General features: G+C 34.3%; 3 protein-coding genes across 4 annotated transcripts in view; 1 reads left to right on the top strand and 2 right to left on the bottom strand.

Annotated features, from left to right (window-relative positions):
• The first annotated feature begins 1,809 nt into the window (after positions 1–1,809).
• Positions 1,810–3,034, top strand: LOC135835180 (large ribosomal subunit protein eL24-like). The gene is made up of 6 exons (XM_065349329.1): positions 1,810–1,964; positions 2,177–2,252; positions 2,337–2,422; positions 2,507–2,668; positions 2,740–2,812; positions 2,889–3,034. Exons 1-6 carry the CDS (start codon positions 1,960–1,962, stop codon positions 2,961–2,963), a joined length of 477 nt encoding a protein of 158 aa, XP_065205401.1. The 5' UTR covers positions 1,810–1,959; the 3' UTR covers positions 2,964–3,034.
• Positions 3,035–3,341: 307 nt separating this feature from the next.
• Positions 3,342–4,658, bottom strand: CycH (cyclin H). Its single transcript, XM_065349328.1, has one exon. It carries the CDS (start codon positions 4,416–4,418, stop codon positions 3,429–3,431), a length of 990 nt encoding a protein of 329 aa, XP_065205400.1. The 5' UTR covers positions 4,419–4,658; the 3' UTR covers positions 3,342–3,428.
• A 4,349-nt stretch (positions 4,659–9,007) lies between these two features.
• Positions 9,008–23,126, bottom strand: part of knockout (Stork-head domain-containing protein knockout) — a 155,450-nt gene continuing 141,331 nt past the window's right edge. For both annotated transcript variants that reach the window (XM_065349326.1, XM_065349327.1), the window contains exons 5-8: positions 15,210–15,450; positions 14,705–14,929; positions 14,343–14,515; positions 9,008–10,994 (exon numbers count right to left, since the gene is read on the bottom strand). In XM_065349326.1, the coding sequence (XP_065205398.1) occupies positions 9,411–10,994; positions 14,343–14,515; positions 14,705–14,929; positions 15,210–15,450 (2,223 nt within the window). In that variant the 3' untranslated portion in view covers positions 9,008–9,410. The remainder of the gene's footprint in view (positions 10,995–14,342; positions 14,516–14,704; positions 14,930–15,209; positions 15,451–23,126) is intronic.

Genomic DNA, 23,126 nt, shown 5'->3' with positions numbered 1-23,126 from the left:
TGTGAAATTTTTACTTGAACAGAATAGTAAAAATTTACTATCCGTAAATAGTAAAAATTACACTGAATTTTGTAAGAAAAAATACCATACAGAAAAGTAATTTTTAGCCTACTTTCATCACGAATTGAACCATACGTTGAGTGATTTTTACTATGAGATCAGTAAATTTTACCATGAGACTAATAAATTTTACCTAATTCCAGGTAAAATCTGTTTTTTGGCTGAAATTTATTGCTATTTGACAAGTAGGTAATTTTTGTTGAAATTTTTTTACGTGTAGGTAAGTAAGTAGGTTTTGTAAATTTTGCAACAATTTTCTCAAAAATTTTTCAATTTCTTGAAGTCGACGTCGACCTACACCCAAAAAAACGACAGGCTCAAGGGTAGAGATGTGCACTTTTCAGAAAAGTAATTTTGGTGAAATGAAAAGTGAAAAGTTCATTGGAAAGTGTGAAAAGTTGTGAAAAGTGTGAAAAGTAAATTGTGTGAGTCTCATTTTAAAGCTCGCTGTATGAGCTTCAAATTAATGTATTTTTTGCCTATCTAAAACACACAAAAAAACAAAATCATTTTTTTCACCTACTTAACCAAATAGTGGTAGTTTTGAGCCTTTCTAGAGCCTCTAACGGGCTCTAACATTTTTGGGTTTTTCAGTTTTGAAAAAAATGTTGTGAAAAATATCAAAAATGGGTGCTGAATTGCGAAGGTGGAGGAGTGGAGAGAGTGAAACTTGATATTTGACTTCATTAATGAGGTCAGTGATCTCTGATGAGTAAATTGATTGGTCACTCGCTTTTTTTTTTTAGTAAAAACTGAAAAGTGAAATGAAAAGTAGGAACTTTTCTTTTCAACTTTTCATTGAAAGAAAAGTACTTTTCACTTTTCACACTGCACATCTCTACTCAAGGGCACATTTTTACAGATTGAAAAAAAAATGAAAGTCGAGTGAATAAAATTACCGGGTAGCTGTGCAATTTTCGGGCAATGATGTGGGCGATTTGTTACTGGAGAAAAACCAACAACACTTTTGCTGGAGGCTTCAGATCGGTTTGAAAATGATGGAAATCGATTTGAGGGGAGCAACTTTGAGGGATGGTAAGAGTTCCGAGTAATTTGTGCAAAAATTGACGATTTTGGAATTTTTTTTAAAACTTGCGGGTTTTCAACGTAAAAAAACACACTTTTCAATTGGTCACCTCGATGCTCGGATTTACAATTCAGCCGTATTTATAATAGGATTAAATTTTCAGTTGCCAATAATTGCCATTGCCAAAGTTGATTATAACGTCTTCTGGAGTTCTGGAGCGATTTGAAATCGCTGGAGGGAGAACACAATTTTTTCTGAAGCTGAAACTTGAAAATGAAATGCTTCAGATCTGCTGGGTTGGTTGGGTAGCATTCTACTCTACACAGAAACAGAAACATAAGAATAATTGAATATGAAATAAGAATAAGATCATAAGAACAAAAGTGATTAGCAAAATACAAATTTTGGACAGTTGTTGGGATGGATGGTGTGCTTAATATGTACTACATAATTATGTAAATGTAGTATGGTAATTGCCAATTGCCAATTGGTATTGGCAGTATTGGTATTGGTATGATCATGATCTACGTCTTTCAAATCATTAAAATAATTCACATCCTATCATCATTTCTGAATTCTGATCGATTTTATATTCAACCAAATTAACCAAATCGTGAAATCGACTCCTTTTGAATTCGAAATCAAATAATTCATTCATCAAATTCAAAATTATTTCAGTAAAAAAAAGAAAAAAACTGTGCTGCCCACTCCCACCCTCCCATCTTTGACTTTAGGCTGACAGATTCTCCAAACGTCAAAGTCAAAAAACAAAACTGATAAAAAAATTTTGTTATCAAAAAAAATTTTTAATTTTTCTTTTGTCGCATGTGAAATTTCTTGATCTTTGTGTAATTTAATCTAAATTAAGCATCATGAAGTAAGTATTTTGTTGAGTTTTCGTTGTATGGATTACTCTCCAAGGAATCAGTATCAAAATTTCACAATTCATGCTAATGTCTTCGTTTGAGTCTCATTCCTCGTATCTACACGTGCCTTGTTTGTTATTCTCAATACAATGCCCATTGATTAGTCGTCCAGCCGGTTATAATAATTCAATTTTCACTCAACATCTCTTTTTCTTTTTTACAGGATCGGATTATGTGTGTACTCCGGGTACAAAATATACCCCGGCCATGGCAAAACATTGGTCAAAGCCGACGGAAAAGTAAGCATAAACAATGTTCTTATGAGCTAAACTTCGAACGAATTACGATAACCGTTTCTCCGTTAATTTTAATTTCAATCGTAGGTGTTTACATTTTTGAACTCGAAATGTGAACGAGCCCACCTTATGAAGAGAAATCCTCGTAAAGTAACCTGGACCATGTTATACAGGTATAGATATTACTATTCACCGTAAGAACGTAACGTTTAGTTGGACAAATTACAAATTGAAATTTTTGCGTGTTTCTGTCATAGACGTAAGCATAAGAAAGGTCAAGAAGAAGAAACTTCGAAGAAACGCGTGCGACGTGTAAACAGAGGACAAAAAGCCATCGTAGGCGCTTCTCTGACCGAAATCCTCGCTAAACGTAACATGAAACCAGAGGTCCGAAAAGCTCAACGAGATCAAGCTATCAAGTAAAATTTTTCAGATATTTCTGTACAAAGTACATTGCCAAGAATGCTTATTTAAAATAAACTATTTACAGGATCGCTAAAGAACAGAAAAAAGCTACGAAAGATTCGAAGAAACCTCCTCCACCACCGCCCTCAAAATCGAAGGTAGTATTCTCATTCCGTTTACAGTATGGAATTCATTTTCAATTTTATCAAGCATTTTCGTTCGTTTTTGTTTCAGACAAAACAGAGCAAAGTAAAATCATCAAAAATGCAACAGAAAGCAGCCGCACCTCGCGTTGGAGGCAAACGATAAAACTTTTATTTTACGCTCTTTTCTGTTTATTTGTATTTTTTATTAAATTATAACACTTTGACAGTAAGAAATACGAAATTTTTATTCGTGTGATATTTGTCTTTTCGTCTTGAAGTGGAAAAATAACGTCGGTCTCTGCTGACTAGATTTCAAACGTTTATGTACATTTCGGTGTAAACGTTGCTATGCTACGTGTACGTATGATGAAAATTTGCGAATTCCATCAAAAACTTGTAGAATTTTTGTAGGATATAAAATACGAATGTAGATGCAGATATTGGCAGACCAGCAGTGTAATTCTCTCAATTAACCAACGATACTAAAATTTTCAAAATTCTACGTTGCTACGAATGGAATATTGTAAATAAAACAAGAGTATTGATGAGAAAAATTTAATGAAAAGAACAAGTTACAAAAAATTATAATTTACAAACAATTTCGCAATGATTTAATCATCCGTTAACTTCACAACACACTCGGTAGCTCTTGAATCATACTGTCAAATTCGTGGCTGGACGTGGACTGAGCACTGGCAGCCATTTCTTCTCGTTCATCTTCATCGTACAACATCTCTTTCATCTTTCGTTTATAAACATCACTATCCGGATTAGTTTCTTCATTTCTGCATACTTCTAACCTTTTTTCGATTACTTTTATCGCTTCTCTACCAGGAGCTTCTAAAGTCTTGACTAACGTTCTTATTTTTCTAACAGCTTCGATTAGATCATTCAAATACTGCATACCGTTACCTTGGCCCAACAAAGTTTCAGTAACATAGGCATCGAGATTCTCTTGATTTTTACTAGCTGAATGTAGAATCGCTGCTAGAGCAATTTGAGCCGGTGAATACAACAAGCAAGCATCAGTTAGGAACAACGTATCCAAAAAGTCATCGATTGTAATCCTTAATCTATCCGGTTCGCGCAAATCACTGCGTACTTTTAAATCTATGAATAATCCTTCGATCGGTCTATACGGATTGTGAATGGTAAGCTCGTAATTTAGCTGCTGCATGAGTAATAATTCGTTATTTAAAACAATATCGGTAGCCTTCTCCAGGTCACCTTTTACGTTAGCTACGAACTGCTTGATAGAAACGTTGAATTCCTCTACTTTACAAGCTAAATAGACGCAAGTGATGAGCATTTCTTTAGGATGATAATCCATGACGGAATTCTTCAAATAGAATCGTTTCAAGTAATGGAATGCGGTGCCTACGACGGATTTCGGCATCTGAGGAGTAAATCGGCGACAAAATTCTCTCATTTTACTCTCGTACGATTTTACCAGCAATCGCTCTTCGTTGGCGTTTAGAAAATATTGACTGGGTTCTTTGTCTTTAGCTTTGTGCATATTTCGAAGAATGAAAGCTCTGTTCGCATTTTCACGCAATTTATTCAGTTCGGCTTCGTCGGCGAAAATCCAGCGGTTTTTCTGGGTGCTGGTTGTGAACATGGTTAGAAAACGAGATCTCACTTCGACATTAAACACGTAAAATTTTCACCTTTGTTATTTGATAGACTGAGATTTAAATGAGATGAAAAATACGAATATTATAAGTTCATCGGAGCAATGGAACTGACGAAAGCAACACTTTGAAATACTTGTGAGTTGTGCTCAAAAAAACAGAATCTTGTCTACTGATAAAAAATCTGAACTGTTATCAAATCAACAAACCTTGCGGAGAAGCATGCGGAGGAGCGTCTAGTTTTCACAACAGAACAACCTTCTTTTGATGGTGAGTAGAATTTTAGTCATTTTAGCAAAATTTTTAGTCGAACCTCGAAAACATTGAGGGAAAGCTGAATTTCACATTATTTGTTCGGATTGGTTTGGTCTCTAAAACAGCCCATCAAAAGTTGCACCCCGCAACTTGAAGGCTACCCCCGCAAGAGGTCATTAACCATTACAGATACAGGTTTTTCGGTTGCATTGCCGAAATGAAGGGTTAGAGAGGAAAAAACCAAAAAAGTGATTGAACTAAAATTTTTCCATGCCAAATTTCCTATAAGCATGAGCAGTTCTGTTAAAATATATTTTTCGATTTTTGGTGAATTTTTGAATATCAAATTTAGGCTAAAAATGAGAAAAAAATCAAAATTTCACCAAATTGAGCTATAAAGCTGAAATTTGGGACATATGTACCTTATTTTCGACTCGCCAAATCGATTGGAAATGATTTCAAATCGTTTTGAGCAGTTCTGGAGCCTCCAGCAGATTTTTGAAACATGAAATTTCCACAAAATGTCATCAAATGAAGTTGGAAAGTGGAAATTCACGCAGCAATCCAATTTAAACACGTTGTTAAGTCGACTGCTGGTGGGATTGAGTCATTTTGTGGCCACCGGCAACTTTTAGAAAATTCTTGGAGACTCCAGTGGATTTTTGAAACTTGAAATGTCCACAAAATTTCATCAAACGCAGTTGGAAAGCTAAAACTCATTCTGTAAACTTATTTCAATGTCTATTTCAAGTCGTTTTGGAGCATCCAGCGACTTTTTGGAAATTACCGGAGCCTCCAGTAGATTTTTCAATGCTCGAAATTTCCAAAAAAATTTACCAAACAGAGACACTCCATTTTGACACTATTCTGAGGTGGATCGCAGGCAGTTTCAATTGGTTTTGGAATCTACAGCAGATTTTTAGAAACTTCTGTTTTTTAAAAAATGCCACAAAGTCTATCCGAATCAACTACGTAGGTATTAACAAAATATTTTTGTGTCGGTTCAAATCCAAAATTTTCTCCAGGTATTACTTTTGAAAAAAAATGCAGAAATCATGGTTTTCGAATGAGCTGAAATTTAGTTTATACCCTATTTTCGGCCTCCCGAATCGATTGATGACAGTTTCGTTCCGTTCTGGAGCCTCCAGCGGTTTTTCGATTTTTCCAGTTTTTCGAAAAAATGCTGTAAGTGGGTGAAAATGAAATTCAGCACCTATAAACTCGAAATCACCATCATTGCGACCTTTTTTGATCGATTTAGTCACGTATTAACAAAATATTTTTGTGCTGGTTCAAATCCAAAATTTTCTCCAGTTTATTATTTTTGAAAAAAAATGCAAAAATCATGGTTTACGAATGCGTGATCAAAAAAATCTGAAATTTGGTTTATACCCTATTTTCGACCTCCCGAATCGATTGGTGACAGTTTCACGCCATTCTGGAGCCTCCAGCGGATTTTCGATTTCTCCAGTTTTCGAAAAAACGCTGTAAATGGATGAAAATGAAATTCAGCACCTATGAATTCGGATTTACTATCTTTGCAACCTTTTTTGATCGATTTAGTCTCGTAGGTATTAATAAAATATTTTTGTGCAGGTTCAAATCCAAAATTTTCGTTTTCTACAGTGATTATTTTTGAAAAAAAAATTCAATCGATGTACCTACCTATTATTGTAGAATAGTCGGAAACTTTATTGAAGTCCAGGAAAAATAAAATTTGGTCTTTGGAAGCAAAAAATTTAGTCGGAGGACCCGCATAACGATCACTTGCACTCCTTGCCGATCCTCCGGGACGACTGTTTTGAGCAGTTTTGGAGCCTCCAGCAGATTTTTGAAACTCGAAATTCTCACAAAATTTCATCAAATGGAGTGGGAAGGCGAAACTAAATCTGAAAACTAATTTCAATACGCTGTGAAGTCGACTTCAGGTAAATTTCAAGTCGTTTTAGAGCCTCCAGGAGCCTCCAGTAGATTTTTGAAACTAGAAATTTCCCTAGAATTTCATCAAATTGGAGATGGAAAGCTGAAATTAACTATGCACTCCTATTTTAACACCCTCTGAAGACGACTTCAGGTGGGTTCAAGTAATTTTGTAGCCTCCAGTGACTTTTTGAAAGGTTTCATGGTGTTTATAGGAGAATTGAAATTTCGAAAAAGTAGCTGGAAGCTTCAAAACCACTTGAAACCACCATATGCAGTCGACTTCATATTATTGTATTGAAATTAGTTTGCAGAGTAAATTTCGGTTTGCTAACCCCATTTGATCAAATTTTGGGGAAAGTTTCAAAAATTACTGGAGGCTCCAGTAATTTTCCAAAAATGGCTGGAGGCTCCAAAACGACTTGAAATTCACCTGCAGTCGACTTCATAGCGTATTGAAATTAGTTTTTAGAATTAATTTCGGCTTTCCAACTCCATTTAACTTTCAAAAATTTACTGGAGGCTCCAGTAATTTCCAAACACTCGCTGAAGGCTCCAAAACAACTTGAAATCTACGTGCAGTCGACTCCTTAGCGTGTTGAAATTAGTTTACAGAATAAATTTTAGCTTTCCAACTGCTTTTGAAGGTACATTTTGTGGAAATTTCAAGTTTCAAAAATCTGCTGGAGGCTCCAGAACTGCTCAAAACGGTTTGCAATCGTTCCAATCGATTTGGCTGGTCAAAAATAGTGTAAGTATGTCCCAAATTTCAGCTTTATAGCTCAATTTGGTGAAATTTTGATTTTTTTTCTCATTTTTGGCCTGAATTTGATTTTCAAAACTTCACCAAAAATCGAAAATTAATATACTTATTTTAACTGAACTGGTCATGCTTATAGGAAATTTGACGAAGAATAATTTTAGTTCAATCACTTTTTTCCCTCTGAACCTTCATTAGGTATTCGGCGATATAGCCGATAAAAGTAGACTGACAAAGGTTAATGACCTCTTGCGGGAGTAGCAAACAAGTTGCAGCGTGCAACTTCGGTCAAAATATTTTCGAGTCTATCGTGAATCGAGTTCACGTTTTAAATTGTCGATTTTCATTTTTCAAAACAATTTTCATAAAATTGACAACTTTACCCCCTCCTCACTAAGGGTGAAATCGCCATTTTGGGAAAAGATGAATTGGTCATGCTGATAGGAAATTTTGCGTAGAACCATTTTTGTTCGAACATTTTCCCTCTCGAACCCTTCATTTCGGCGATACAGCCGAAACACCTGTATCTGTAAAGGTTAATGACCTTTTGCGGGGGAGGGGGTAGCCTTCAAGTTGCGGGGTGCAGCTTTTGATGGATTGTTTTAGAGACCAATCCGAACAAATAATCATGAGATGCTCAAAAAAATGTTCATTGGGATTTTCGGTTTTCTCGCGAAATTTTAACCAACTTTGATAGGTCGCATGTTACAGCAGGCTGATAGTAGGTATGTACTTGAAAAATGATCCATGCTATTTTTTAGCTCAAAATTTTCATGAGACACTCAAAAAAAAATTTTCATTGAAATTTTCGGTTTCATCGCAAAATTTTAACCATTTTGTATAGGTCACATGTTACAACAGACTGAAAGTACCTACTTGAGAAATGATTCATACAATTTTTTAACTCAAAATTTTCATGAAGTGCTCAAAAAAATTTTCATTTAGATTTTCGGTTTTCTCGCGAAATTTTAACCCACTTTGATAGGTCGCACGGTCACGTTGTCAAAATGTCATACATCCATTTTTTTTATATGAAATGGCCCGGATGCGTAACTTTGAAAATTCACTGCGGGTCATTGTGCCGGCCGTTTTTCACAAAGTTGGTCTCTATCAGCGTGGAATAAGTGGATGCAATCATGTAGATGCGTATTTTTTGTCCCGAAGGCCGTATTGTTTCCACAGAGTCGTTTTTATGTGAAAAAGTGCCAAAATTGGCAAAAAATTGCCTTTGTGCAGCTCTGGAACGCAATTGTGCCGGAGCCCACTCAAAAAAATATATATCTATACTCGGGAGAGTGTCCTCTACCAAATTAGAAAAAAAAATTGTCCCCGACCAACTTCGAAAAATGGGGGTTTTGAGGCTCCAGCTCCCTATTGTGCCGGCCAAAAAATCCGAAATGTCCATTTTCTTGAATTCTAATAATGTACTAACGAAAAGCCCGCTCTTTTCTTTGTCCCCAAAAACGGCTCACTCAAATGACACTTTTTCGCTCTTGGATTGTAGACTAAATAATTTAAACCAGTTTATTGTACATTTTCAAGCCATTTTGACAAGTTTCCAGTAAACTTTCGATAGGTGCAATTTTCTCAATCGGTTTAAATTTTAATTTCAAGACGAATAAGTAAAATAAAACACACGGAATAAATTCAGAATTTAATTACATTAAAATTATACGTACAAATGAAACGTTGTTTTTTTATGTGCACTAGAAAAACAATTATAAATTTGATTTTAATTTTTGATTTTTCTAAAATACAAATATGGCTTCTCGAGAACACTTAAATAGAAAAAAAAATTATCGTTACATGGCTACGTTTTTCGTTGATTAATAATAATATATAAACGAGTAAATATTACAATTATACAGAACTTATCGAGTAAAGATTTTAAAACTTGTACTTGGTGGGAGAATGGACGGAGAACACATAGACTACAATTGGCATTAGTACTATAGGTACCTAGGTATTTCAGATTTGTAAAAAAAAATACCCCATAAAAAAGATGATGATAGATATGAAAATACCTCTAACGACTGGTACAATTTTACACCATTCCTAGATCAGTACTAATGCTCAAATCGCAATTACGTTTTTTCTCAGCCGCCATATTCACCTCGACCAAAGTATCAACCGAATTAAAACTAACCCCTTTGAGTATATTCTGCGCAGCTATCGAAGTAAACCTAAGCGATAAATCAGATAAGCTAGGGAAATCAGCGAAATGTCGGATCTTCGAGTCTTCCAAATTCAAACTATCCAAATCCTTTTCTAATCTGATTTCGTTGTTGGAATTCTTATTGGTTAAATCGTTGCCGACGAATTTACGTTTACTACGAAATTCGCAATTGACCGGACTAGCAGGTTCGCTGTTGATGGTATCTCGATGGTATTTGCTTTTGATATCGTCGTCGTTGAGCAAATTATTATTTTTAAGATTATTTATTTTATCCAACGATACTACGTTTGAGTTCTGCGATAACAAAGTGTTTTTAGCATTATTCAGTTCGGTCTCGCTGCCGAAACCGTACAAGTTCTTGGTCGATTGAACTTTACACGAGTCTAAATCGTGCAAAACGTTGCACTTTTCGTTATTCACGCGTTTATCTTTGCTGATGGTTTCTAGTGACTTTTCCTCCAGCTGAATGGTCTCGGTTGATGGGTATTTCATTCTGAGTTGAGTTTCCAGTATCCTGGATGCTTGTTTGTTTGATTTTAATAAATTATTTTGCTGTTCGGCGTACAAAGATGTTGGTCTGGCAGGTTTCAGTAACTTCCCATCGTAAGACTGTTCGTTATTATTGTTGTAAGAAGGTTGATTCACGATGATAATATCGTGACCAGCGTCTTTTTCCGAATTACGTTTATCCAGCGTACTATTCTCGAACGTAATTAACGAACGTGTAGGTGTATTATGCTGCTGTAGGAATATTTTCGTCTTATTTCCACTATTTATGGTAGTCGTCATCGTCGTAGCGTTCGTTTCGTTGCCGGTCGAACCTGTCGACGAATCCGATATCCCTTGAGTGCTACTTTTGGCCGAAACGTGAAAAGTTATAGAGCTCTCCGGTACTTTGGAGGAAGCCGACTCAGCAGCTGTTGTAGTCGACGATGCCTTATTCTTACCCTGCTGATTCTTTTTACTAGAGCTACGATTCAGCCGAGAATTCCTAACGCTACCGTAATCGCTTCGTGGTAACGAATTGTAGCCGGACGAAGCGCTGGATAGCGATTTGTGAGTAGGCGATGCGCAGCTTTTATGATTTTCTTTATTATTAATTACAGTCTTGGCCGAAGAAGCGATTGACGAATGCGAACTGGTACGAGGTGTATCGCAAGTATCGCCGTTCATCGACGGATTAGGTACGACGGACGTTTGTGAGGAGATTCTCGAGATGCTAGCGCTGGCGCTGGCGCTGGCCTCTTTATCTGAGGATACGTTGTACAAGGATGACTTTTTGGCCAACGATCGACGAGGTAGGGTGGCGCTGTGCGATGTACGACGGATCATACGAGGTGTGCCGAACGCCGATAAATGCCGTTTGTGTAGTATGTCCTGGTTCAGTGAGAGGTCTTCGTCGAAATCGTATTCGTTGAAGGATCTCTTTGGTAACGTGTCTGTGCTGGGTGCCTGTAAGAAAGACGTTAAAATATATTATTTATGAAATAAAGTAAAAAATATGTGCGGAGGGATTGTTCATTATGCAATGAGATCAATAGATAGGTAATAGGTAAAATGCCCAAATGTATAGCCACCCTAAGTTTTTTTTTTTTTTTTTTTTGAAAAATGCAATCTGGCAAGCTATGAATTAGATCTACTGGCATCCAAATATTATTAATCAAAACAAAATACAGAGAATTTCGTATCTATTAAATGCCTTACTTACTTATTTTTTAAAAATAAATCAAACTTGAGTTCAAAATCTTTTGAAAATTGCAGTTTTTTGCTCAAAAATTGCCATTTTAAATTTTTTGCTAAAATCCGAAAATGGTCAATACGAAAAAATAGTAACAATTTTGACAAAAATGAGCACTTTTTGGCAATTGGAAGAAAATGAAACGTTTCCCGACAATTTTTTTCAAAAAAATGAGCTCTTTCTGACAATTTTGCTAAAAAATAGAACCTATTTCGGAAATTTTTGTAACAAAACATAACCTTTTTTCACACAGCCAGAATAAAACAGGGCTCTTATGACAGGTTTAGGCAACAAAAAAGCCCCTCAATAATTCTGAAAAGAAACAGGATTTTTTGACAAAAATTAAAATTTTTGGAAAAAATAGAAAAAAAGATATTTTTTAACAATTTTGGAAAAAATTAAACTTTTTCAACTTTGTCAAAAATTCAAAATATTATGACTGTTTGACAATATTGGCAAAAAATGGGGCCTTTCTCGGAAATTTGGGTCAAAAATATGTATTTTTTTCACACAGACAGAAAACAGGACTATACCTAGGTATGTATTTTATGGCAGATTTAGACAGAAACACGAATCTTACGACAATTTGGCAAAAAACGCATTTTTTGGTCAGAAATCACAATTTTTCACAATTTTTTCAAAAACAAAAACTTTTTCACAAATTGGAAAAGTAAACATTTTTTTGGAAATTTTGGCCAAAAATTATGGTTATTTTGGAAAAAATAAGCATGATTTTTTTCGAAATTTTAACAAAAAACGTGAATTTTTCCAAAGAAAGAGAAAACAAGACTTTCCATGGCAGTTTTAAGCAGAAAAAAAGGATCTTATGACAATTTTGGGAGAAAAAACTGGATTTTTTGACAAAAACCACAACTTTTTGACAATTTTAGAAAAACTGTGAACTTAATTACAAATTCAAAAAAAAAATATCTATTTTTTGGCAATTTTGGTCAAAAATCACTTGTTTGACAATTTTGGAAAAATACTTATGACCTTTTTCAGAAATTTTGACGAAAAACAAGATTTTTCCCAAATAGACAGAAAACGGTACTTTTTATGGCAAATTTAGGCAGAAGAAAGAATTTTTAAAAAAAATCACCGCTGTTTGAGTAGTTTGACAAAATTGAGGATTTTTCTACAATTGGAAAAAAATGAATAATCCGGCAATTTTGTTCAAAGATTTTTTTGACAGATATGGCAAAAAAGTGTGACTTTTTTTTACAAAAGTAAACAAATGAACCAGCTTTTTAGGTACGGAAAATTTGGGCAGAGAAAAGAACCTTTGATAATTTTGACAAAGAAAAGACTTTATTTAGTAAAAAATTACAAATTTTTGCCGATTTTGACAAAAAAATCAGACCTTTTGAGAAATTTTAGCGAAAAACATTACAGAAAATAGGACATTTTTTATGGCAAAATCAGGCAAAAAAATTAGACTTTTTGCAATTTTAGCAAAAAAACAGAACTTTAGCTAAATGTTTGAGGAAGACACATAAAAAAACAGTTTTTTAAACAAAAGTCACAATTTTTTGTAAAAATTGGGCTTTTTTAGCAACTTTGTCAAATATTGTGACTTTCTGACAATTTTGGCCAAAAATGGTACTTTTTCCGGTAATTTTGGTTTTGACAATTTTATAAAAAATAAGTATGGTTTTTTTCGGAAATTTCGATAAAAACCATGACTTTTTTCAAAAATACAGAGAAAACAAGACTTTTCATGGCACATCTAGGCAGAAAAAAGGATCTTAAGACAATTTTGGGGAAAAAATTGGATTTTTTTTTTCGACAAAAAACACAACTTTTTGACAATTTTGGCAAAACTGAGAACTTATAATTACAAATTGGAAAAAAATATCTATTTCCTAGCAATTTTGGTCATAAATTATTTTTCTGACAATTTTGGAAAAATATGACCTTTTTTTAGAAATTTTAACGAAAAACAGGATTTTTCCCAAATTGAAAGAATTAAGAACCTTTTGACAATTTTTGCAAATGGTAAAACTTTTTTTAAAAAATCACACCTGTTTGAGAATTTTGACAAAACTGAGGATTTCTCTACAATTGGAAAAAAATGAATAATCTGACAATTTTGTCCAAAGATTTTTTGAAAGTTTTGACAAAAGTGGGACCTTTTTTCAACAATTTTGTCGTGAAAAAGAACTTGTTTCACATAAGTAAGCAAGTCAATTAGCTTTTTAGGTACGGAAAATTTGAGCAGAAAAAAAAAACCTTTGACAATTATTTTGACAGAGAAATCAGACTTTTCCGAAAATTTTGGCGAAAAACATGTTTGTTTTCACATACACAGAAAACAAGACTTTTTATGGCAAAATCAGCCAAAAAAAAAACTTTTTACAATTTTAGCAAAAAAAAACAGGCTTTTTTGTTTAGCTAGATGTTTGAGGAAAAACACATAAAAAACAAGACTTTTTAGCATCCTTGTCAAATATTGTGACTTTCTGACAATTTTGGCAGTTTTGACCTAAATAAAAAATAGAACTTTGTATGGTATTTTGCACAGAAATTAGCCTTTCTGTCAATTTTTCAAAACCAGAACTTTTTATTATTTTTTTTTTTTACAAATGTAATTTTTTGACAATTTTGACCAAAACTCAAGTTTTTCCGGCAATTTCAGCAGGACATAGGTACATAGGATTTTTTTTGGAAATTTAGGGGGAAAAAATTATTTTTTTTCATTTTTGCCAAAGTTAAACTACAAGTATCACGGAAAAAAAACAAAACAAAACAGGAAAGAATTAATTTTGGTTTTGATTTTTACATGTATTATTTTGGCTTTTACAAGTAACAAAATATTGGTTTCGGTTTTAGTTAATTGACAATTTCAGTAGTTTTGGTTACCATTTTTGTTTCGCTCATTCACTGGGGACTTTAATCTTGGGTACAATGATGTTGAACCTTTCCTTATAAATGATCAAAATCACTAAAACCCCCAAAATCGTCTTTTAACTTTTCCATTTGAACACTAAAGTGGCAATTTCAGGGTGGAAGGCATCGTCAGGGCATTTTTACATTTTACCTCACCATCGATAATCGATACTAACCAAATATGTAGTCTGGGTTCCAACTGAATGCAAATGTGTGACTCCCCGATTGAACCATTCGGCCGGCGGGAACTGTGCCGAAAAGGTAGGTCTGCTGATAGGAGAAGGCGAATCGTCTCTACGCATTCTACCACTACGTCTGAATAATCGCGAAAACAGCGACGTGTGCTTTCCTATAAATAAGCATAAAAGTTAGCAAAGTAGTAAAAAATTATGCATTCGTATTGCGCACATCATTGAATTTATACGTGGATAAAATATCACAATGATATGTTACTTATAGCTATAGTAGGTAGGTAGAGGTAGAGGGGTAAGCTTGAATTATCATCTTCTCTGTCTATGTATAGACATTGTGTACTTACTGGTCATATCTTCGGAAGTAGCCGGCGATTCTTTAGCAGTGCAATTCTGCAATCTGTCACTTTTATCTATATGTTTGAAGGATCCGGTTCTTTGTAGCGATTGCGACCTCCTTCTACCGTGTCCGAAAAACCTCAACGAATGTCTCCTCTCAAGTCGTTCAGCCGAATACCCTGATCGCATCTTAGAAGAGACTCGTGGATATAAAATTTTATCGTTTGGATTTCCTGTACATCATATAAATACATATCGTAAATATAATGGCATTTATTATACCATACCATAGACTAATGCTTATGAACGTCAACGTGAGTTCGTCACACTACATTGATACAATTATCAACGCCTATCGTCAAATATCTCCTTCAAGGTTACCGCTTATGGTAGGTAGAGGTACCTACAATCGGTTTGCTATAACTTATATAAGCTCGATAATTGATCGTCGCATTTTCCGAATATCTTGTCATCGAGTTTAGTAGTACATACAATAGCTAAGCTAATACCCACCGCCGCAAATCACGTCTGCTAAATTCGTCTGGATGGCTTGATGCGTTACGTTTCCATCTCGTACGGTTTCTATTTCGCCGTGCATTTTGACAACTGCTTCTTCGGGGGTTAACAGCAATTGTTTTTGAGAATACGTATCGACATGGTAGTCTTTTTTGCCGCCGGATACTCCGCTGGTAAGGCCGCTTAAACGTAGCTTATCTGGAGTCATGACGAAGTAGCCGTTTGATGTTTGGTAAAGCTGGAATAGAAAAAGAGAATAAATTTTTAGGAGAAAATGAAAAAGTCCAAATACTTAATATACATTGTGTAGGTACCTAATTAAGTAAGTAATTAATTTATTTATTGTGCATTTAAATTGATGGTTCTAAAATGTGTTAGTACCTATATACATACTTACGTATTTAAAGGACGACTTCGGTCAAAAAATTTCTCTACCTATAGGACTTTTTTGAACGAGGAAGTGGACCTCCTAAAAATGGGGTAATGAAGGAGTGCACTTTTGGTGTATGAGTTTCTTTTTTGATTGTGAACAACTTTTACTTATCCTCTTGAATGAGGTTCCAGGTATTTGGTGTAGTTTTAATGAAAATCACAGAAAACTGAATGGGGGGGGGGCTTTTGCAAATCTAATTTTTGAAATTGGAGGAGAGGGAGGGCTTGGATCGAAATTTTTAATAGGCACTAAAATGTTTGTAACACAGGGAACCTCTTGAGGTTGTCACACTTTGTTTTGAACGGGACCGCGATTTCTGGAAAGAGCATAGTCTAAAACCCCCAAAACCAAATTTTCAGCTGTCCAAGTTCATTTTTCGATTTTTGGCGAATTTTTGAAAATTCAAAATTGGCTGTTTTTGGCGATTTATGCTTTTTTTTAAAAAGTACATACGTATTTGATCAATAAAAATGGTCAAAATAAGTCTGAAAACTAATAGTAATTACCCAAATCCAAATTTCATCATTTCCAGCCATTCTGGAGCCTCCAGCGCAATTTTTCAATTTCTCCAGAATTTTGAATTTGCTCCAGAAGGCGTGAATATGAAGTTGGGCTGTTAAAAATCGAGTTGTACGTTACATTCGACCTGTTTAAAGAGTTTATCCACATTTGATCTGATTTTGAGAGTGACACCTCAAAAGTGACTTTTTGACCAGCTTTTTTCAAAATTAAAAAATCCAAAAAATCAAAAGTTTCCAGTTTGTGTGGAAATTTTTGAAATTCACGCGAATTGATGTATTTTGTCCAAAACTAACCCCCCAAATCCAAATTTCACAATTTCCAGCCATTCTGGAGCCTCCAGCGCGATGTTTCAATTTCTCCAGATTTTTGAATTTGCTCCAGAAGGCGTGAATATGAAATTGGGTAGTTAAAAGCGAGTTGTATATTACACTCGACCTGTTTAACGAGTTTATCCACATTTGAGCCGATTTTGAGAGTGACACCTCAAGAGTGGTTTTTTGACTAGCTTTTCTCAAAATTAAAAAATCAAAAAAATCAAAAAATAACCGTTTGTGAGGAAATTTTTGAAATTTGCGTAAATCGCTGTATTACTTCAAGAACTGACCCCCGGAACGCAAACTCAACCTTTTCCAGCCGTTTTGGAGCGAGAGTGACCCCTTAAAAACCACTCTTGAGGTCTCACTCTCAAAATCGGCTCAAATGTGAATAAACTCGTTAAACAGGTCGAGTGTAATGTACAATTCGATTTTTAGCTGCCTAACTTCATATTCACGCTTTCTGGAGCAAATTAAAAATTCTGGAGAAATTGAAAAATCGCGCTGGAGGCTGCAGAATGGCTGGAAATGATGAAATTTGGATTTGGGTAATTAATATTAGTTTTCAGACTTATTTTGACCATTTTTATTGATCAAGTACGTATGTACTTTTTTAAAAAAAAAGCATAAATCGCCAAAAACAGCCAATTTTGAATTTTCAAAAATTCGCCAAAAATCGAAAAATGAACTTGGACAGCTGAAAATTTGGTTTTGGGGGTTTTAGACTATGCTCTTTCCAAAAATTTGAGAAATAAATCATTTGATAATTATTTTTCTCTGTTTGTAATAGACTTCCAAATCATTTTTTGGTTAATTCTTCTATTTTAAATCTGCGTTTTTAAGTTGATACATTTCTAGGTGGTTCAGAAGTTATAATCTGATCTTAGGTTAATTTCCAGGTACAAATCGATTATAAAATATATCATTAGACAATTCTGAATCTATTTTGAATGATTTTCCACAGTAGTCCTTCTTGTGGTAATAAGAGAGGCAGTGAAATGGATCTACAGGCAACTTTTCGTTACGATGCCTACTCTTCTGATTCATGATGGAATGACGTTTTTAAAATATCTACTTGAGGAATAATTTTCAAAGTGAACACATTTTTCAATTTTTCAAAATTTCAATTTAAATTATCTTCTCCGAAAATTAAGGTTAAAGAGATAAGTACTGGAGGGGGACAGAATTTCAAAAAAAAAAGAAAAAAAAAGAGGTAGTTCTGGAGAGGAAGTATGGGTTCTTAAAAAGGGGGCATGCTCGATAAAAAAACGTCTAGGCCATTGCCATCAAAATCCAAAACCACTTTAAACATTCTACTGAGCAGTAAACATTTTCAATTTGCTTATTTTTGCGGGTAAATTCACGTTTTGAAAATTTTTTCTTCTCAGATATTTCAAATTAATCAAGCCAAAACGTGGATAAATATAACTTCTGAAACTGGAGAAATACATAGGTACCTATTTAGGAATGCAGTGGTGCCAAATTTTTGGTCATTATGACTAATTTCAAAATTTCGATTATAATTATTTCGGTTTTTGAAATTGGTAGCAATAATAATGGCTAAGAAATTGGCACCACAGCGTTCTAAAATATTTCCTCCGCATCAGAAATGATATGTTTTCATGTTTTAACTCGATTAATGCGACACATTTGAAAAGGAAACATTTTTAAAACACGAATTTACCCAAAAATAAAAGCTCTTAGATTTTGATGGCAGGTTGGGTACAGGCTGGAGCGAAAAATCACGATTTTTTTTCGAAAATACCTTCTCTTTGACATTGAGGATCCATCTTCCCCCTCTCAAGATCACCACCAGAGCCAAACATTTTTCTGAATGAGTTTCAACTCAAAATGAAGGTCTCATTTGAATTTGGTAAAAATCCTCCAACATTTTTTTTCACAATCCATTCTAATATGAGAAAACCTATCAACTTTAATTTAGATCGAGTTGATGTTGATGGTCAATTTCGTAACTCCAAAAAATTCATGTTTTCCACAAAAAAAAAAACCTCAAATATTTTCAAGTTTCAACTCAACAAGATCTATCGCAATTCCACGATTTTCTTCAAAGAAACCTATAAGTAGCCAAGTAACTTTCAAACAGTAGCGATTTTTTCCTCATTTACTTTGAAATTACCTACTCTCGCGTAGATACGTACTTTTCAATCGCCAAAACAAACTTAAGCGTTAATCTGTCATCGGTGTATCTTTCTTCGCAATCGAATATTCACGGAAGGAAACGAGTCTTTGGAAACTTGTATTTTAAATTAACACTTCCGTTGATGGAATAAATAACAGTCGTCTCGGTAACCGGACATTGTATCAGTCTCGCGATCGCCATGCTAATTAATTACGCGTATAGATACAAGTACGAATACAATTCGAACGTCAAGAATCCATCACTATAGGTTGTTTAATCTTCAACTTGAGAAAAAAAAAGTTCACGAAAATTAAGTACTTATTCGATTGATTAATATGTTTACATATTCGATAACCCTACAACCTCCTCAAGTGCTCCCTGCTCAGCATGGCGCTTTCTCCTGGAGCTCCCAGGGGCCTAGGCGAAAAATCCAATTCTATAGCATTTTGTATAGGTAGGTATAGTTTGCATGGTATACTCATCACTTGCGATGAAATCTTATCTAATTAGTTTCTTGAAAATTCAATCCTAAATGAATATAGCGTGCAACTTGACGTTTACACACAAATACAACACGTTCGTTCTATCATCCGAACAGTTCAAAAGGTACCTTGATTTTCATCTTTTCGTTTACTTTATATGTACCTTCGTACCTATAAGACAACGAAGACCAACGTTACAAATTAACTTCATGATACGTGTGTCTATACAGGGGGAAAAAGTGGAATTGGTAGACTTTACAGTAAGCATGAGTACCTACTTGTTGATGATTATACAACACATCAAGGTTCAGTTTAAAAAGAAACGACGAAAAAAAAAACGTGTGAAAAGGTCTAATTGCTTCGTTTAAAAAACAATACTCGTAAAAAAAATACCGTTTTGTAATTTCGATTTGCTACGTAGGTAAAGGTAATTGCTAATGACTGGCGAGTTTTCTTGTGTATCAGATAAGAATCGATGTACGAAATTAACAGCTTGTTTAGGTCGTTGCCGGCTTTGAAGAATTGGAGGTTTTGGACCTTCTTATCGAAAAATTCACAGATCTGTAACCTTCGATGCGATGTACCTAGGTATTTGTAATAGCCAATCTTATTCTCAACTACCTGCACCCTGCGCACCTGCACCGTTCCGGTATACTTGACAGCATCTTCGCTCCATTGTTTATTATGTGATTTTTTTTCTCTCTGCATAGTATTATCTATATGTCTTTCTCTATTCTACCTCAAAATATTCTATAACATATATTCGTGATAATACATTTCGTCATTATAGTACATAGTAGACATACGTATATGTACGAAGAGATGCCTTTGCCTACCTATACTATACGAATGATGTGCACATGCTCTAGGTACTTGTACATACAGTCATTAATTAACATCGTTTGCGCCTTACTCGCTAATAGGCATCTTTCAAAAAGGTTATTGGCTGCTTGTTTCTCAGCTGCCAATAAACTCTGTTAGATGAATTACCACATTAATTATCAATATAGAACAATACACCTTAGTTCGGTTCTTATTAATTAGAAAAATTTCGCGAATACCTTTCTCTGCAGTGCTAACCAAGCACCTATAATTTCCATGAAGTATGTAACGTCGAAAAAATCATTTGAGGTACCCGAGGGGTTAAAATTTATGCACCGTTTTAGGCTATTTCGTCGATACAGTATCGAGAGGTTATAATTTATCAGTGGAAAGATAGGTAGGTAGATAAAGGTATTCGTGTGCAAGGAGGTAAAATGGTAGATGGATTTATAGTAAACTGGTTATGATGGCAATATATTCAGATTAGAGACCACTCTGTGTTGGCATATTTACTTGGAAGTTGGATTGGTTTTGAGTTTGAGCCATTCTGCTCCTCCCTCCCCCCCAAAGAAATTATAAAAGAGAGACTGCAGTTAGGTATGTGATTGTGGTTTTATTTTATTCGTTAGTATTGATGGTTTAAGTACATTATAATATAGATATCCCATCTCAGTTGCAGAATTCAAACAGATTTTTATTCAGTCAGTACCTGCTCACTTTTTCGTAAATCCAAAAAATGAAAGATATTTGAATTTAGTGATCTCAAATTAGAATAGAAATCGACATGTAACTCGTGTTTTTTTTTTTGTTTCTTTAATTGAACGGCATGAAATGGGCAAGGCAGTGAGCACTGATGGATCGCATGAAAAAATTGGTCAATATTTGAACCATATTTGAACCTGTTATTCTCAATTTTTTTTCTTTTTTTCTTTTAAAAAAACGATATATACCTGAACTACTTTAGGGTGGATCGTGGGGGGAAAAGTCGACAGAGTTTAACCAGATTCAGTACATAGCTTAATTCCGAGTTGAAAGTTACTCGGAAAATTTTTTAGATCCAGGGGTGTCCCAAGAAAGGAGATATGAGGCCTCAAAGAGGGGACATTTTTGAAGAAATCGTGGTTTTTTCGCTTCAGCTGCTACTCAACCTGTTGTGGCGAAAACGGTCCAATCCCAATAGAAAGTTTTATTTGAGATTCTGCATCGATTTATGCAATGCAATTCTCGTCAAAATCCAAGACTATTTCTAGGATTCAGAGAGTTTATAAGTTTGCAAATCGCTTATTTTTGGGCGAATTTGTGTTTTGAAAATTTTTTCTTCGCAAATATTTCGCATTAATTTTGCCAAAATGTTATAGGATATTTCTTAAAGTGGATAAGAAAAGAAAACGATCCTTGAAAGCGACCACAAAATTACTTCAATTTTTACTGACAGATGAGCTGAATGGAAGACTCAAACGTTGTAGATGAAGAAAATTATATAGCTTGAAACAGAACGATAGTATACAATACGATGGAAAGTCAAAAAGGCTCAAACAGCCATTCCAGTACTCCTCCAGAATATGAATTTTCACACCAGGGATGAAAAAAATCTGCTCGATTTTGCTCATGAATGTGAATTCTCAATACAATTCATAATATTAGACAAATTCGAGCAACAAAAATGCTCCCGAGAAATACATTATTATAATTCATTTCCAGAAAACGAATTTTTACACCAGGGATGAAAAAAGCTGCTCAATTCTGCTCTCAAAAATGAATTTTCAACACTATTCACAATATTAAGCAGATTCGAGCAACATCAAAAATGCTCCTAGTCAAAAAATAAATAAAATATTCCTCTGGAACGCAAATTTTCACTCCAAGGATTATATAGAAAAATGCTACTCGATTTTGCTCTTAAATGTGAATTTTCAGAGTGATTCATATTATTAGGCAGATTCGAGCAACAGGAAAAATGCTCCCGAGCAAAAAATAAATAAATATCACAGTAAGGGGACTATAAGGCCTTAGAGTTACTTACCTCCCACATTTTTGAATCCTCTCTCCGCCCTACTATTCAGCCACTCCTTGAAATTTCCGTAGACTGATGGCACTAAGAATGAAATTATGAGATCAGTCGGAAAATATTTTGCAACTCAGTGGTGCCAATTTTTAAATCATCATTGAAAATTTCGAAAAAACCTAAAAAATTTCATAAGTTTTTGGCTGGTTTTTTTTTGAAATTGGCAGTTACGACCAAAAAATTTGCCCCATTGGATGTTCCAAAATATTTCCCCAGTTTTAGGAACGACATCTTGGAATATTTTGGCATTAATGCAAAACTTTCGCGAAAAAATTTCTTTAAACACAATTCATCCAAAAATAACCAATTTGCAAAACACCATTTTTTCAAAAATGCCCCTTCTTTCAGATCTCATATCCACCTTTCAGAGGCACCTCAGGAGCTAAAATTTTTTATACGAGTCGTATGTACATAACTTCAAACTCAAAATGAGGGTCTTTCCTGAATTTGGTGAAAATCTGCTGACCTTTTTTGTGGGAAGGAAGAGGGGGTAGGGGCGGAAATACATCCTAATAATTTACCTACTCATACATATTTGAGGACACTGATGAGGAATAGGATTTAGAGAGAATGAATCGAAAAAATTTACTGATATTCGAATTGTGTTTTTAAATTCATAACAATTCATGAATGACTCAATTTTTTCAAATTTTTTGAATTTCGACTGAATTTGAAGACTTTTGTTTCTCAAAGAGAATTAAGATCTCATTTTAAAAATTAGTTTGTTCAATCTAAATAAATTTTTTTTCAAATTTTCAAATAGTGCCTTCTTATTATGAAAAGTTGGACAATCATCGTAAAAGTTCGAATTTAAGCTTTTCAAATGCTACAGAATTTTTTACAAGAGAAATTTATCCGATTTAAACGAAAAACGAAAATAAACTAGATCAAAAAAGCATGTCATTTCAGGTTCTAAAATTAATTTTTGAATAATTATTGACGAATTTTTCAAAATTATAAAAATTAAAAAAGAGTTGTTTTACTACAGATGATTTTCAACATGAAATATTGGATTTTTTTTAAAAAAGTGAACCAATGTGAATATGTAATTCCTTCAATTTAACTGCCACACGTCAACAACTAGGTCTACTAGTTTGGGACCATTCTACAGCCTCCATAGGTTTTCCAATTTTTTC

The sequence above is a fragment of the Planococcus citri genome, chromosome 2 (genome assembly GCF_950023065.1).
Source record: "Planococcus citri chromosome 2, ihPlaCitr1.1, whole genome shotgun sequence".
NCBI lineage: Eukaryota > Metazoa > Arthropoda > Insecta > Hemiptera > Pseudococcidae > Planococcus > Planococcus citri.
This window is presented reverse-complemented; position numbering and strand designations above follow the sequence as displayed.